This window comes from Ictalurus furcatus, chromosome 24, assembly GCF_023375685.1.
Source record: "Ictalurus furcatus strain D&B chromosome 24, Billie_1.0, whole genome shotgun sequence".
Taxonomy (NCBI): domain Eukaryota; kingdom Metazoa; phylum Chordata; class Actinopteri; order Siluriformes; family Ictaluridae; genus Ictalurus; species Ictalurus furcatus.
Window position 1 is genome coordinate 19,938,879 of NC_071278.1, and position 15,964 is coordinate 19,954,842.

The following is a 15,964-nucleotide window of genomic DNA, read 5'->3' on the forward strand; positions in this document are numbered from 1 at the left end:
CATTTGTTGGGTGAAGTGGTCCAAATCCCTCTACAACAGTTTCCACACTTGCTGGACATTAAAGAGCGTCTCAGGGAGAGTTTCATCCAAAAAGGTGCCAATATTTATGGAGCTGACTAAAAGCAACTCATTACTGTTAACTTAAGTTTGTAAGGATGGGGAGGTGGGCCAATCCCTGGTACAGCAATAACGATCAGATTTAAATGTACTACAAAACCGGGTTGTGTTTCCTTGCATTTCGTAACCAATCATCTCACACAAAGGAATCTCCAGGTTTACCTGAACCCGTTTCACGTTCTTAGGCTTTATTATTTCATGTAGACACCACTTTTCAAAATGACAGCTTTCTGTATTTCTCTTTAGCGGAGATGAATATCAATGGTTAATCAGTGACAAATGTTGAAGGCAAAGGAGACTCTCCTTCACTCGTTTATCTGTCCATTTAAATTAGCACGTGAGGAAATGAGAAAAGTAAAAATATTTTCCTCAATTCCCTGCTTCTGATCTTCTGTCCTACGTCTGTGCTCTCAGATCTGATCTCACTCTCTCCTGAATGTAATCACTCACCTACAGTGAGAGCCTGAAACAGTCGCTGGATGGTGCCCAGGTCTTTGATGATGCCGGACTCCTGCACACGGCGCACAAAGTCGTCCGAAAACATGTGTGTGCGCGGGAGCTCAAACTTCTTCACTGAGCCGCCATCGGGGTAGTCGTCCTGGCTGCAGCTTTTCTTCACTCGGCTGATGAGGCGCTTCAGCTCCGGCCGCTCCTCAGCCACGTTGCGCTCTTCTTTCCTTAGCGAGTCTGCCAGAGTAGTCACCAGCTCCAGAGGGAAGATGTCCATATCTGTCCTGTGGAGACTCTGGAAGTCCATCAGAGCGTCCACCCGTTTTCCTGCCACAGAATTGATCAAGCCACGGAGGTAGTAGTAGCGAGCCAGCAGGGACGAGTCCTCGGGGGGCGCAGAGTTAATGGCCTTGCTGAGTTGACTGATGAGTTCTGAATAATAGTTCTGAACATAGTGATAGGCGAGAGGAGGAGGGAATTCTGGGAGTTTGAATGTTTTGACTGGCTTTAGGGGAATCTTGAAAGCTGTAAATATTGATAGAAATAAAGAGTAGAAACTATTTACACATTTCAAACAAAGTCCAGTGCAAAGGTTTGTGTATACACACACAACAAAATTACGACAAAGAATGTAAATTATAGAAACAAGTGTTCCTTCATTAACCATAAGTAACAAAAATGGTCATTGTATGTTAAGATATTAATGGTGAAAAAAATAATAAAACCATGTGATATAAACACCCCTTTGAACATTAGCTTCAATATACTGTATTTGTTCTCCAGATATTTTTATGTTTACTTTTATGTTTATAAATAACAAGCACATGATAAAATTACTTATGTATTAAAAATGTCCCATTCAAAGTTACAGAACGCAGACCTGGCTTCAACAGGGATCCCTTGTCAGATTTCTGGAAGGACAGCTGACGCACAGGCACCATCAGAGATAAGTCCTCTACCAGGTTGGGCAGACTCATACCCAGCCTCTTACGCAACTGGTAATCCGGCTGTTTGCATGTCATATTGGGCCTCCGTAGAGACTCCGGCATGGTCCTCAGCCTAAAAGGCAGAGATCTCTTACAATATATATACACACACACACACACACACAGTGTTATAGTTACAGTACAGCAAACTGAAACACTTCAGAACCAGCTCGCTTCTTTGGGGTGTGTTGTTAAACTGCGAGCAGGTTTAGCTGTCCAAAGTGGCTAACGTAAACACAAACTTGAGTGTGTAAATACATGCAGTGCAACTTTAAATATATAAGCAGGATAGAAGTGCGACTTTATAGGCTGGCAGCCAATATGTGCGGGTGGAAGCAAAATGATGACAAATTCACAAGATAATTATCCAATTATAATGACTAGGACGATATTTATTACCATCAACCTCAATGTATCCTATTAAATAAGGATTTGAAGACAAATTAAAGTGAGCAACAACACTTAAGAACTATTAAGAATACTGTAATTAAGCAATTTACCTGCCAACTTCTGACCGAGTATTTATCTTCATTTGTGCGAAAGCATCCATCTTCCTATTTAAACAATCTTTTAGTAAAGAATGGAACATGTGTGTATCTAAGACCTGCATAAACAAAAAGACAAGCACGTGTTTATTCATTTTTATAGGTACAATGACACTAACGAGCATGTGAACGTGTATAAGTGTTTGTGATTATGGCAGGTGTGAATGTTTAATTGCTATACCTTTTTGTAAAATGGCTGGTCTGCTTGTTCCTGGGCCCTGAAAAACTCCTCACTGTTGAATACTCGATGCTCGAAGTTTAGGTGGTCATGAACCTCTCTAATCAATGTGGAAGAGAGAAAAAGCACTCAGAAATCTTTATGACAACAAATCATAAAATGTCTCGCTATCAGCCGGAAACAGATGCCTGGAGGAAATCTGCCACCCTGATTAAACAAATAAGCAGGGAAGTCAGGATTCTTTCGTTATTAGCCTGCACACACACTACATGGTCTGAAGAATGCAAGAAATTATTACAGCTTTGTAAAACCTGACCTGAAGATGTTGACAATGAGCTCGAGGCTGATATTTAGGATTTCAGAGTTGAGTTTGTGCTGCCATTGGCGCCTGCGAGTCCGCATGTCAGTTACATCCATGCTGCTGCCATGACAGCACAACTCCAGGTCATAGTGAATCTGCAGCCCCTCCACACTGTACAGACACACACAACTCATTCCGTTCAGTATGATGCATGCTTATTGAATTAGTGTTTTGATGTGACTTTCTGGTTAGTCCCTTTGCAAAAAAATTACACCTTTGGTATATACTTGTGCAAAAAAAAAAATTCAAAATGGAAATAGGATTTTTCTTTTTTTCATTAAACTATGCCACAAAGATTCAGTTGTAAGTTTGATGATGATGAATTGCAATGCAGACTGTTGTTATTAATGACAATTTTGCACAAATGTGAATGCTTTTCAAGGCTAGAAATGCAGCCTCTTTCAGTTGGTGTGTGTGTGTGTGTGTATATATTATTTGAAACAATATTAAAAACTAGTAATGAGAACAGAGGCTAGGCGCCTTACCGTCTCTTAAAACACTCTCTGGCAGCCACTGGCACATCTGGCAAGTCTGCAGCACATGATGAGGTCACTGTTCCTTCATCGATATCGATTAGGATCAGGTCATCTGTCTCCTGATGGGGAAAAAGGTGCAACTTCACGCTCAAATACTCAAGTTTGTGTCATATTAATAATCCTTCCAAACCAAGGTTCATGTATATACAATAAATACCATGGGAAAGACTTTATGATGGACGGTTTTGTGCTTTGCAGCTTTTTGTTAAGATGTATAGCTAATTGTTAAGATGTATAACAAATACAAGCCGCATTTGTTTTCGCCTTAATTACTTCAAGAGACAGAGGAAAAAAAAAAAAAAAGAAAGGCTGGTGCTGCCATAAGGTAATTGAGAACACGAACTAATGTGCTTTGCAGATGTTCTCAAAAATTACGTGTAACAACATATGGATAAAAAGTATGACGTGTTTCTTTGCTTCATGTCGGATTACACCACCACATCATGGATTATTTTCCTATAACAGCACACCCCCAAATGTTATACTCTTTATTTGTTGCATTTCAGTACCAAGGACTACCACACACACACTACAAGCAGATCCAAGCCTAATATGGCCTTCCTTACCGCAGCCACACCCTCAAGGTGCTGGACATGGCAGCCCATGAGGTAGGCAGTGGGAGCCATGAGGAAGTCCAGCATCTGGCGGGAAAGGACAGGAACATAAGGGTGTTGCCAGCGCAGGGGGTGGATGAACAGAATAAAGCACTCAGCCACCAGCGTGAGCCTGGACCAGTTCGAGGAGCACAACACAACCCGCTGCTCCGTCAAGATACTGCAGATCACCTACAGACACATGCTGAACTCTTAGTATATGGAATCCATAACAACAATTCAGCTAGTTTCCACTTATTGGTAATTGTCACACCATGTCATACCCATACCCTTATTGGTAATTGTTACACCCATGTCATACCCATACCCATGTCACACCCCTCTTCATCTCCCTCCACTAGCTTCCTGTAGCCGCCCGCATCAAATTCAAGGCCTTGATGCTCACATACAAGACCTTGTCTGGAACAGCACCCTCCTACCTCAACTCTCTCCTGAAGGCTCATGTTCCCTCACGCAATCTGCGATCGATTAGCGACTGACGCTTAGTAGTTCCTACTCAGCGGGGCTCAAGGTCCCTTTCAAGAACCTTCAAACTAACTGTTCCTCAGTGGTGGAATGAACTTCCAACCTCAATCCGGACTGCAGAATCTCTCACCATCTTCAAAAAACAGCTAAAGACCCTCCTCTTCCGTGAACACCTAACCAACTCATAAAAAAAATAAAATAAAATTAAAAATAAAAAAATTGCAATTTCACCTCTACTCTGCGCACTTTGCTTCTTCTGGAACTCAGTTAATGGATCTTGTACTGTTGCACTACTTGTATTGTTCTTTGCTTGATATATCGCTTTGCTTGTATTTTCTCATTTGTAAGTCGCTTTGGATAAAAGCGTCTGCTAAATGAATACATGTAAATGTAATTGGTGATGCATCAATATCTTAGAGCTAATCAGCCATCAAGTATGCCTATAGAATTCATTACACACATTACATTTTCAGCACTTTCATTAAATAAAATTATAATTTTTTTTTTGTTTGTTTTTTTAAATCCCATTAACATTTTATGTTGTGACAGACCTGTAAGATCTGCTCGGGTCGAAAGCACAGAAAGGGTAGATGGAGGTCCAGGTCCACAGCAGGACGGTCCATGTCTTGTCTAGGTGGAAGAATGATCTGCAGGGGTTTTAGGTTAAATGCCTATAAAGGAAAAAAAAAAAAAAGAGAAAGATGTGTAGGTGGGAGAGTTTTGGTCCAAATGTAACGATCAGGGTCACATACAGTGATGTGAAAAGTATTGGCCCCATCCTGATTTCTTCTTTTTTGTGTGTGTACATCTCATACTAAATTGTTTCAGAAATGAAAACTAAATCCAAGACAAAACAAAGGCAATCTGAGTAAACACAAAATATAGTTTTTAAATGATAATCTTATTTATTGAAGCAAAAAAAGTTATCCAAAACCAACCGAGTTTAGTAAGTTATTAATTCCCCAAATCTATGAAACTTCATTCATAATGGGGTTCAGCTGGACTAGAGGCAACCAGGCCTGATTACTGCAGACCATGTTATATCAAATCAACACTTAAATAGAACTTTTTCAACAGCATGAAGTTGGCTAAAAGGTCTTACCCAGTAAAACATATGCCAAAGTTGAAAGAAATTCCAGAAATGATGGGGAAGAATGTGATTGAGATACATCAGTCTAGAAAAGGCTACAAAGCTATTTCAAAGGCTCTGGGACTCCAAAGATTCACAATAAGAGTCATTATCTCCAAATGGAAAAAAAAACTCAGCACTGTAGTGAACCTTCCCAGAAGTGGCTAACCTTCCAACCTTCTTCCAAGAACACAGCAATGACTCATCCAGCAAGTCACTAAAAGAGCCAAGGACAACATCAAAAAACCTACAGGCCTCTCTTGCATCAATAAAGGTCACTATTCATGACTCCACTATCAGAAAGACACTGGGCAAAAATGGAATCCATGGAATATCTGCAAGGTGAAAACTACTGCTAACCAAGAAGAACATTAAGGCTCGACTGAATTTTGCCAAAACACAGCATGATGATCCTTAAACCTTTTGAGAGAATGTTCTGTGGATTGATGAGTCGAAAGTGGAACCATTTAGAAGACATGAGTCCTGTTACATCTGGCATAAACCAAACAGAGGAATTCCACAAAAAGAACACCATACCTACGGTCAAGCATGGTGGTGGAAGTGTGATGGTGTGGGGATGCTTTGCTGCTTCAGGGCCTGGGCAACTTGCAATAATTAAGAGGAAACATGAATTCTGCTCTCTAGCAGAAAATCCTAAAGGAGAATGTCTGGTCTTCAGTCCATAAGTTGAAACTCAAGAGCAACTGGATTTTGCAGCAAGACCTCAACTTTGTACCATCCATCCATCCATTTTCCATACCACTTATATAAAACATTTATTATTTGGTTATTATTGTCAAATAAAATGTTTTACAGTGTTATTAAAGTTTGCATAGATAACTTGTATATCTATTGTAAATGTATTGAAAGGGTCATAGCTACTTAAAAAAAAAACAACCGAACATACAAAATTGCGATTTCTAAACACTTAAATTTTATAAAAAGTAAAGACATCATGAAACGATGGATTGTCTTGTTTCGGGAAGGAAACGACATGCAGTTTTGTGATGGAACTACGGTGGATCCAGGGGACAGGGCTTTTCAAGTGGATCCGAGAAGGGGACAATAAAAAGTAAACAAACAATCATTCTATTATTCTTCACTGTTATTCTGTCCAAACTGTATCATTTTGGTGTCCCTGGTCTTCCCTAGGAAATAAATATTCACATCTGACAAGAACTAAAAACCAATTTTCAAATAATCTCACTAAAATAGCTCACCACTTGGAGCTGTCCTGGTGGTGGGATGGGCACCAGTGCCAGTTTGGCTGAGAATTCCTTCACCTGTTCCTCGAACTCAGCCATCCGGCAATTCTTCAGCTGGACCAGGAACCTGAGAGTGTTTACAAAAGACACTGGATGGAAGTTCTCCAAAAATAATTCTAGCAGCTTTAATGCATTATTAGTGGTGGCACAGGGACTCACGAGGACAGGCAGTCTCTGAGAGCATTGTAGTAAGGGTATTTGGAAATGAGGCAGATGGCATAGGCTGTGAACAGCTTTGGTGGTTTGGATAAATAGTGGCCATTTCTGTACGTAATAGTGTCCACCGGTACCTAAAACATAAAAAATACTGCATTTAATAATACTAGTTTATTCTAATTAATTATTTTATATCTTTTCTTTCCACATAGTATGACATGCTTGTATATACAGTCATGTAAAAAAAGCAACACACCCCATGGAAACTGTTGGCTTTTATAACATATATTGGACAAGCAAACATTTGATCCTCTTTGAAACCGTGCCTATTAATAAAGTTAATAGAGTGTATCAAAGGACACATAAAATTGAAATTTTGTAGTCATTTTCACAATTTAAATATACAAAAAACAGATCAGTCACATGGAAAAAGTAAGTACATCTCAACATCTATCACACCTTAAAATCCATCACGTTAGAATCAGGTGCTCAAGATTGGGTTCCAGTAAGTAGAACCTGCTTATGGAGTGAAGGTGGAACCTGTCTTATATATACCCCTCTCATATCTAGTGTGTGGTGTTCCCTTTGCTATTGAAGTGTGTGATGTCATCATGCCAAGATCTAAAGAGTTCTGTAAGGCCTTCAGAAAAAAGGTTGTGGATGCCTGTGAGTCTGGTAAGGGATTTAAAAAGATCTCCAAATTATTTGAAATACATTGTTCCACTGTAAGGATAAATAATCTACAAAAGGTACAGATTTCAAACGACTGCCAATTTGTCCAGCACTGGCCGTCCCAGCAAATTCAGGCCAAGAGCAGACCGTCTGATATAAAAAGAAATCTTCAAGAACCCCAAAATTTCATCACACGCTAGTAAGTCTTGCAACTGTTGGTGTCAAAGTGCATGCTTCTACAATCAGAAAGAGATTCACAAATTAGTCACAAATTTGACCTGCATGGGAGGCGTGCCAGGAAAAAGCCTTTGCAAAACTACAGTTCACCAATGAGCATGTAAGCAAAGACCAGGCCTTTTGGAATAATGTGCTCTGGTCAGACGAATCAAAGATAGAGTTGTTTGGCCACAGTAACAGCAGACATGTTTGGTGCAGGCCAAAGACAACTTCTCAGGAGAAGCACCTCATACCAACTGTGAAGCACGGTGGTGGAAATGTTATGGTTTAGGGTTGCTTCGCTGCCTTAGGGACTGGACAGCTTGCATTCACTGATTAAACTATGGATTCTGTATGAGGTCAAAGAGTGCTTGAAGATTATGTCTGAAAGTTGAACCGAAAGTGGACCTTTCGGCTCAAAAAGAAGAAATGGAGGGTTATGGAATGGCCTAAAGAATAGTCAAAAAAATTTTAATCCCATTTATTTTGGGGGGGGGGAGGGGTGGTTGAAATGGGCAGTACATGCAAGAAAACCCTCAACCATCTTGCAACTGAAAGAATATTGCATGAAAGAGTGGTCAAAAATTCCAGCAAGCCTGGTGGACAATTATGCAAAAACACAGACAATAAGTTTTTTTCTGCTAAAGGAGGCAATACTAGCTTCTGAGGCCAAGGGTGTACTTACTTTTTCCACAGAAGAATACATCACATCTATTGATATTTCTGTTGAATAAATGATTGAAAAAGCTAATTTTCCTTGTGTTTTTGTTCAAGTACATCAACTTTATTGATAGGCTTTATTTCAAAGAGGATCAAATGTTTGCTTGTCCAATTATGTCAACAAAGCCAACAATTTCCATGGGGGGTACTTATTTTTTCACACAACTGTAAATATGCACAAGACACATTGTGCATGTGATCTCACCTGTATTTGTTTGTAATACTGAACCACCACTCCATGTGTCTGGTTCCCAAAGACATCCGTGAAAACCAGGAAGTGATAAGAGTCCTCTTGACTCTCAGTGACGACGCTCAACCCACCTAACCAATAAGAGAGAAGCGAGATACTGTTATCACCCTTAATAGTGCTAAAATATTCTTCTGATGTATGTGAGCAGGTTCAGAGAGCTTCACCTGGGAAACAGAGCTGGGGCAGGGCAATAAGGTCGATGTCTTTAGGCACACTCTGATCTGTCGTGGTTTTGGTCCCATTGCTGGAGGACACAGAAGGGCTCTCTTTTTTCTTTTTTAAGAACGAGCGTCTTCTCTGCACCCGACTGAAGGCTGGGGCATACCCTTCACCATCGATTGTTTTCTCCTTAGTCACAAATGGTGGGGCATGGACCTGCAACACCTCAGCCTCCAACAGCAGCTCTTTCTCTTTAACATCCTGCAGCCAAGACTGAGAAAATGATCATTTGTTATTACTTGTGACCTGTAATTGTCTATCCATTTATGCCTTGGTAACAATGTAGAGTTCAGTGTGATAGTTTGCATCCCCCTTGGTTTCTGGGTGATAAAATGAAACCCATACCTTTATTTTACTATTTTCAATTATTATGTTTATTAAACAGAACATGGCCGAACATGACCTAAATATTACAGCAGTTGAGTCAAGATTGTGCCCCTGACAAGCTCTAGATAATTCATGTGAATATGCTTCATTGAGGTATGCAATGACTCAAACTCTTAAGCAACAGTGGTAAAACAAATATAAAATATATTCTGATAAAGTGTTTACCAATATCATTACTTGTTATTTGTGATAATGTCGGAACATCTGTAAAACCTGGCTCACATTTAAAAGTCTTCATAGTAAGGACATGCAAACTTCTACACGCAACTGTACAGAATCGCATTACCACGCATAACTCCTTCAGACGATCACTGGACGCTCCTACAACCACACAAGCTTCCAGCAGTCCCAGTGGGATGTTATTCGCCATCAGAAGGAGCAAATCCACGCCTCTTCTGATCACATGCACAGTCTATGTGATAACCCTTCCTCCACTCTCACAATAATCCCGCTTGACAGTGTTCAGGCCACTTGGTGTAGCTTCACAAAGCAAAAGGGGAAAAAGGATGAATATTGATCATACTACTTGTGTCAGGAAGTAACTAGCACAGTGACATTGTGGTCAGCAGCATGCTTCATAGATACATGACCGCAACACCACTAAGACAAGTAGGAGGTTCTGGTCGCATAAAAATGACAAAATATGGCGTACAATTGATGAATCATTTTTTTTTTTTTTTTTTTTTTAAATAGCAAAAATCAACAATCAACATGATAAAAAAAAACTCCTGTAATAAACAGTTATACTCTTCTCATTTTATACAGTGCCTCCAGATATAAATCTAAAAAAAAAAAAAAAAAAAAAAAAAATGCTTAATTGAAAAGTATTGACCCTCTTTCTTTTAACAGTCCAAATAAGGACCAGTACTTCATTTTCTTGAGCACTCACAATAAATATGTTAAACAAGGTACACGTGTTAATTTCAAATCCACACAAGTATAGTTGTATATTTGATTGACTTTGGGAGGTCTCGCACCTAAAATGGCCGATCAGATCATTTCTTGCTGTCATGAGTACAGAGGAACTGCCTGTGAAGGTTCTAAAAAGATCAGCAAAGCTTTGAACCTTAATATGAGCACTGCAATATCGTTTATAACAAAGCAGAAGAAATTATGGCACAACCCTGACATTATGAATACTAAGTGCTTGGGCAAGAAGGGCAAGTGTCCAAGAGGCCAGCTATGACACTGAAAGAGTTACAGAGCTCACTGGCTGAAATAGGAGAACCTGTGTAGACCTCAACAATATCATCAGCTTTGCATAGATGTGACCTCTATGAGAGAGTGGCCAGAAAGAAGCCACTTCTGAGAAAGGTGTACACAAAGGCATGCCTGGAGTTTGCTAGAAGGCATGTGACAAAATCGGAGAGCTTTTGGAAGAAGATTTTCAGTAATTTGATCTAAAATCAAAGCATTATGTTTAGCGCAGGCCAAATACAGCCCAACACCTAGGAAACATAATTCCTCCCACCAGCGATGGCCGATCTAGCACCATGCCCTGGGGTTATTTTCAACAGGAGGAATTGGATATCTTGGTACCATCAAGGGCAACATGGATGGAGTCAAATTAGGCAGGCCAAATGATTGAGGACAACCTGTTCTAGCCAGCCAGATATCCGTGCCTACGTTGATAATTTATGACCCAACAGGACAATGAGGCAAAGCACAGGGCAAAAACTACAACTACAAAGGGGTGGTTTGGGGGGGCGGGGTTGTGTATTGGAATGGCTGAGTCAAAGCCAAGACCTAAATCCAAGTGAAAATCCATGGCTTGATCTGATAACTGCTGTTCGTCAACATTCTCCATCGAATTTTTGGTTATGGCCTCTGACGATTATGAAGACGTGTATAAGGTTTAGTCAAATTGGACAGAAACTTCCTCAGCACAGATAAGCTGACCGTAATCATCTTCAAGTACGCGTTCCATTTTTTAACAGTTAAAAAAATAACCACACATTTAAAATCCATCCCTGTATTATTCAGGGTGATAAAATGTATAATTTAGAGCAGTGTTTATAAAAGTCTGGTCTGTGATTTATTCTTTTTACAGCGGTGGAAATCACAACCCACCATTATTAAAGTGATTATATTTATTCGATAGTTTCACTGGTCATTTAGATCAAATTAGACCCTAAAGTTGTTCCTGGCCACAAAGAGTTTCAAACATTTTCTCCTGCAACTGTCGCCTCTGGCTTCCTCAGTAGGTACCTGGATTTCTGTAAAGCTGTGTTGTGACAAGGTCTATTGTTAAACACTATATAAATAAAATTTAACTGAATAACATACCTTGTAAACTCATTTTTGGTACTAAACTGAACCTTAAAGCTTTTGTATCTTTAAAGAATCCTCTCTCATTTCTATTCTGCATTAGGGGAAGGAAGGGATTCATATTTAAACATACACAGGTTCTGACGCCCGCTGAAACAGCTTGATGGATTCAGCTACCCGGAAAACAAACACAAAAGCTAGTGGCTCTCCACCCTTCCTCACTTCTAAAGGGAAAAAACATTCTCTCACTGACTGGAAAATTAAAGTAAGGAAGCGACATGTATTCAAAGGATTCAGTGAATGAACAGAGAACCTGATGTTAAAGCAGCCTCACCTTGGACTACTAAAACTCTAGACTAGGAGTATTACAAAATTTCACAAAATGATAACCTTATCTAAACATATCATGGTATAAACCAATCAATCAATCAATCACCATGGATGGGGTGCCAACCCATTGCAGGGCACAACTGCACACACTACAGACAATTTATAGATGCCAATCAGCCTACATTGCATGTCTTTCAATAAAAGTACCCGGAGGAAACCCCCAAAGCACTGAGAACATGCAAGCTCTGTGCACATGGGGCGGATGCTGGAATCGAACCCCCAACCCTGGAGGTGCAAGGCAAACATGCTAACCACTAAGCCACCATGCCCCCTGGATCCCTTAACTGTTCTTGTTTTTTTCTTAAAAATATCTTTTTTTTAAAAAATCTCTTACATGTGGTTAGCACGTTTGCCTCCCACCTCCAGGGTTTGGGGTGCAATTCCCGCCTCCACTGCGCATGCCCGGAGTTTGCATGTTCTCCTCGTGCTTCGGGGGTTTCCTCCCCCAGTCCAAAAGCATGCATTGAAATCTGATTGGTGTTTCCAAATTGTCCGTAGTGTGTGAATGGGTTTGCGATTGTGCCCTGCAATGGGTTGGTACCTTGTCCAGGGTGTCCCCCGCCTTGTGCCCCGAGTCCCCTAGGATAGGCTCCAGGCTCCCTGCAACCCTTTGTAGGATAAACAGTCCAGAAAATGGATGAATGGCTGTATGCAGCCAAACCAAGACAGCGGTTTTGTTTAGTTCTGGTTATTCATGTAATGTTCTTCTCTGCATTCGACAGCCGTTGCGTATGCTAAAATCATGAATATGCTGGAGGTAGGAACTTCAGAGGGAGTTCTGAGGGTGGGGCTGAGAAATATTTGTGCAACTAGACAGATCGAATGAATCAAATCAGTGAATCGTTTTATAGGGAAACTGACCCACTCTTGCAAGACAATGAGTTGACCTTGTAAATGCATACTGTAATCCCTTTACAGACAATACTTGACCCTAAACAGGATATAGTCATGCACACATCAAATGCAACGTGCATTTCTGAAATGTTTTCTGGTCTAAAAGTTCACTGAACAACTTAAAATGGAATAAAAGTCTCAGAAGTCGACATACACATGGGAATTTAACACCATCCATCCATCCATCTTCTACAGCTTACTCCTTTTCAGGGTCACGGGGAAACCTGGAGTCTATCCCAGGGAGCATGGGGCACAAGGCGGGGTACACCCTGGACAGGGTGCCAGTCCATCGCAGGGCACAATCACATATACACTCACACACCCATTCATACACTACGGACACTTTAGACACACCAATCAGCCTACCATGCATGACTTTGGACTGGGGGAGAAAACCGGAGTAAACCCCCTTTTAACACTTTTTGGAAAAATGTCTTCCAAAATGAGTCATGCTTAATTTATATTTATGGTATTTGGCAGATGCCCTTATCCAGAGTGACTTACATTTCTCTCATTTTATACACCTGAGCAGTTAAAAGGGACCAGCATTCCCTCACCATACTCTCTTTTACTTGCTATTGAAGTTAATGAGACAAAAAAAAAAAACCCGAAGCTTGTCATGTTACCGAGAAACTGCATTTATCATGTTGGAAAATGTCAACTTAATTGATCAGGTTAATTAATATAAATCTTGTAGTTGAACTACAGTCAGAGCCGGTTAAAGAAAATTAATTCACCAATTGGATTTGAGCATTTAATGTCGCTGTGGTATAAGCTACATCACTTCAATCTCTTAACATACAGGATATTTATTTTAATCAATCAGCTTAGGCATTCCTTTCTTATTAGTAGGTTCGAAGCACCACTGACTCATGATTATAGGCCGCTTTACTGGCAATTACTCATGTAGGAAATTTTTATGGTTACAAAATGCTTCTTCTATCCTTCTTCACCCAAAAGACCGAGATGAGCGTTTCTTCTCTGTCTGGTTGTTTGTTCACACGTAAGTGTGTTGTATAGATGAGCATAAAGATATCAACCTGTCAATCAAAAAGCCATGACATGGAGTCTTAATTCCAGATTCCTGGAATTTTTTTTTTTTTTTTGCATTCCCCCCCAACAATGATACTTAAACCTTAAATTATGTAGCAGTAATTGCTGAATAACTTACATGTACAATTATACATGCAAGTTATTATGTACATATATATTAAGTATATATGTACAATAAGTGGTAGAACCTTAAAGGCAACTCTGAGCTATTTAAATATTGTTTTGTCATCTTTTTAAAAGCTTCCAGGATTAACAAGCCACTGGTGACACTCAGTTTTCACCTTTTTATAGGCCACTTACTGTGTGAACCAATTGACTTTCTGGCACATTTATGGGTAGAAACTATTTTATCACACTTGTGCATGCTTGCAAATCTGCACTTACAACCTTTCCCTCCCTCCCTCTTTTTTTTCCCCCTTTCCATTATCTCCAACTCCCAAACTAACATCTGGTTTCCACTGACAAGGGAGGGGGAGAGAGAGAGAGAGAGAGAGAGAGAGAGAGAGAGAGAGAGAGAGAGAGAGACTGAACTTAGTGAAGTATGTGGATTGGGACGCAGCCATCGGTCTTAAGGCAGGGCATGTCTGAAGTAACGCGTGCTGGGATAGAAAGCATATTCATACCACTGGAAGAAGAAGAAGAAGAAGAAGAAGAAGAAGAGGGGCTTGTTCTGACAAGCAAGAAGTCGACATGAAATCTCGGGTTGTGTCAGCGTTTGAGTTTCTCCAGCTGGCGTTGTATTTCGAATAAAAAGTATGGACAAAAACTTCACAAACGCAAAAGAAAAATGCCAAATGTACCACTACAGCGACCTTCTCACACTGACCCTGTAATATAGCGTTAAAGTGACGAGGACGGGGAAAAAGACATTTTATATTGACCTTACAAATGTTTAAAACACACACACAGAGAGAGAGAGAGAGAGAGAGAGAGAGAGAGAGAGAGTCCGTGTCTTGTCAAGAAACAATGAAATAAATGAAAACACGCAAACCAACAAGAAAAACCCCTGAACATAAAACTGAAACACTAGCAGAACATGTGAATGGTTACAAATGTATACATAAACAAGGGAAATTCTACAACTACAGACATTCTCTCTCTTCTTTCTTTCTTTCTTTCTTTCACAAATACCACACATAAATACCGACCACAACACTTTAATCTCCACTACAACAAAACAAGCGTCAACAAACCTGAAGGAAATTGCTGCTTTTCCATGTGCCCGTCAATCACTATTAAAAATTCCCAATTTTAAAGCTTCCCCACATCCGGAATTAGTTTCTCAGGTGACAGCCCAACCTGTTCCAGGTAAATGTGGCAGCCCTACGTCATGCAACGCCAATTTCCCGTGTCACACACGCACACACACACATACACGTACACACTCACACACAACCGCTTACTAAATCAAAAGACTGTCCTGAGAAACACTTCCTGTCAGAAGGCGCGCGCCTGCCTCTCTGCGCTTTATAATATCAAGGCTGCGTCCCAAACCTCACACTGACACACTACTTACTTCCAACACAGCGCACACTACTTACTAGTAAAGGCTTCCGATTTCGACATACTATGTAGGACAATAGGATGCGGAATGAGACCAAGCCTGAAGGTCCCGAATCAAATCGCTTGACTTTTTTTCCCTTAAAAATGAAACTGGAATAAAGTTGGTTGGAGGTTCGATATTCGCAGATATGTGGAAATTAAGGGACCGTCTCTAAAGTTACATACGACATTGTTAAACACGATTCTAACTTCAATAGCATTTGAAGGAAATGACCTACAGTCATATAACCAACTGTGCAGTGTTCATCTAGGTGTCAGGTATGACGCACACCTCTTAGATTTTTGATATTTATTAAAATATCTATTAAATCATATGTAAATATTGCCATGTATTTCACTACAGGATAGGCTCATACACAAAATATACCATCATTTAAAGCTCAATAGCATTTGAAGGGAATGGTGTACAGTCACACAACCAACTGTAAAGTGTTCATCTAGGTGTCAGGTATGACGTACATCTTTTAGATTTTTGGTATTTATTAAAATGAGCTATTAAATCACATGTAAACTAGACATGAGTGTCGAAA

General features: G+C 40.1%; 1 protein-coding gene across 4 annotated transcripts in view; it reads right to left on the bottom strand.

Annotated features, from left to right (window-relative positions):
• dennd3a (DENN/MADD domain containing 3a) overlaps window positions 1–15,284 on the bottom strand; it is a 30,977-nt gene extending 15,693 nt beyond the window's left edge. Inside the window, exons 1-15 of one of the 4 annotated variants that reach the window (XM_053612658.1) lie at window positions 15,065–15,284; window positions 9,553–9,746; window positions 8,825–9,092; window positions 8,616–8,731; window positions 6,806–6,936; window positions 6,602–6,713; window positions 4,804–4,923; window positions 4,383–4,433; window positions 3,740–3,958; window positions 3,123–3,232; window positions 2,593–2,748; window positions 2,280–2,376; window positions 2,054–2,157; window positions 1,448–1,626; window positions 568–1,092 (exon numbers count right to left, since the gene is read on the bottom strand). In XM_053612658.1, coding sequence (XP_053468633.1) covers window positions 568–1,092; window positions 1,448–1,626; window positions 2,054–2,157; window positions 2,280–2,376; window positions 2,593–2,748; window positions 3,123–3,232; window positions 3,740–3,958; window positions 4,383–4,433; window positions 4,804–4,923; window positions 6,602–6,713; window positions 6,806–6,936; window positions 8,616–8,731; window positions 8,825–9,092; window positions 9,553–9,636 — 2,272 coding nt within the window. In that variant the 5' untranslated portion in view covers window positions 9,637–9,746; window positions 15,065–15,284. Of the gene's footprint in view, window positions 1–567; window positions 1,093–1,447; window positions 1,642–2,053; window positions 2,158–2,279; window positions 2,377–2,592; window positions 2,749–3,122; window positions 3,233–3,739; window positions 3,959–4,382; window positions 4,434–4,803; window positions 4,924–6,601; window positions 6,714–6,805; window positions 6,937–8,615; window positions 8,732–8,824; window positions 9,093–9,552; window positions 9,747–15,064 lie in introns of all 4 variants that reach the window. The other 3 variants (XM_053612661.1, XM_053612659.1, XM_053612662.1) reach the window with 3 other exon arrangements.
• Window positions 15,285–15,964: the final 680 nt, after the last annotated feature.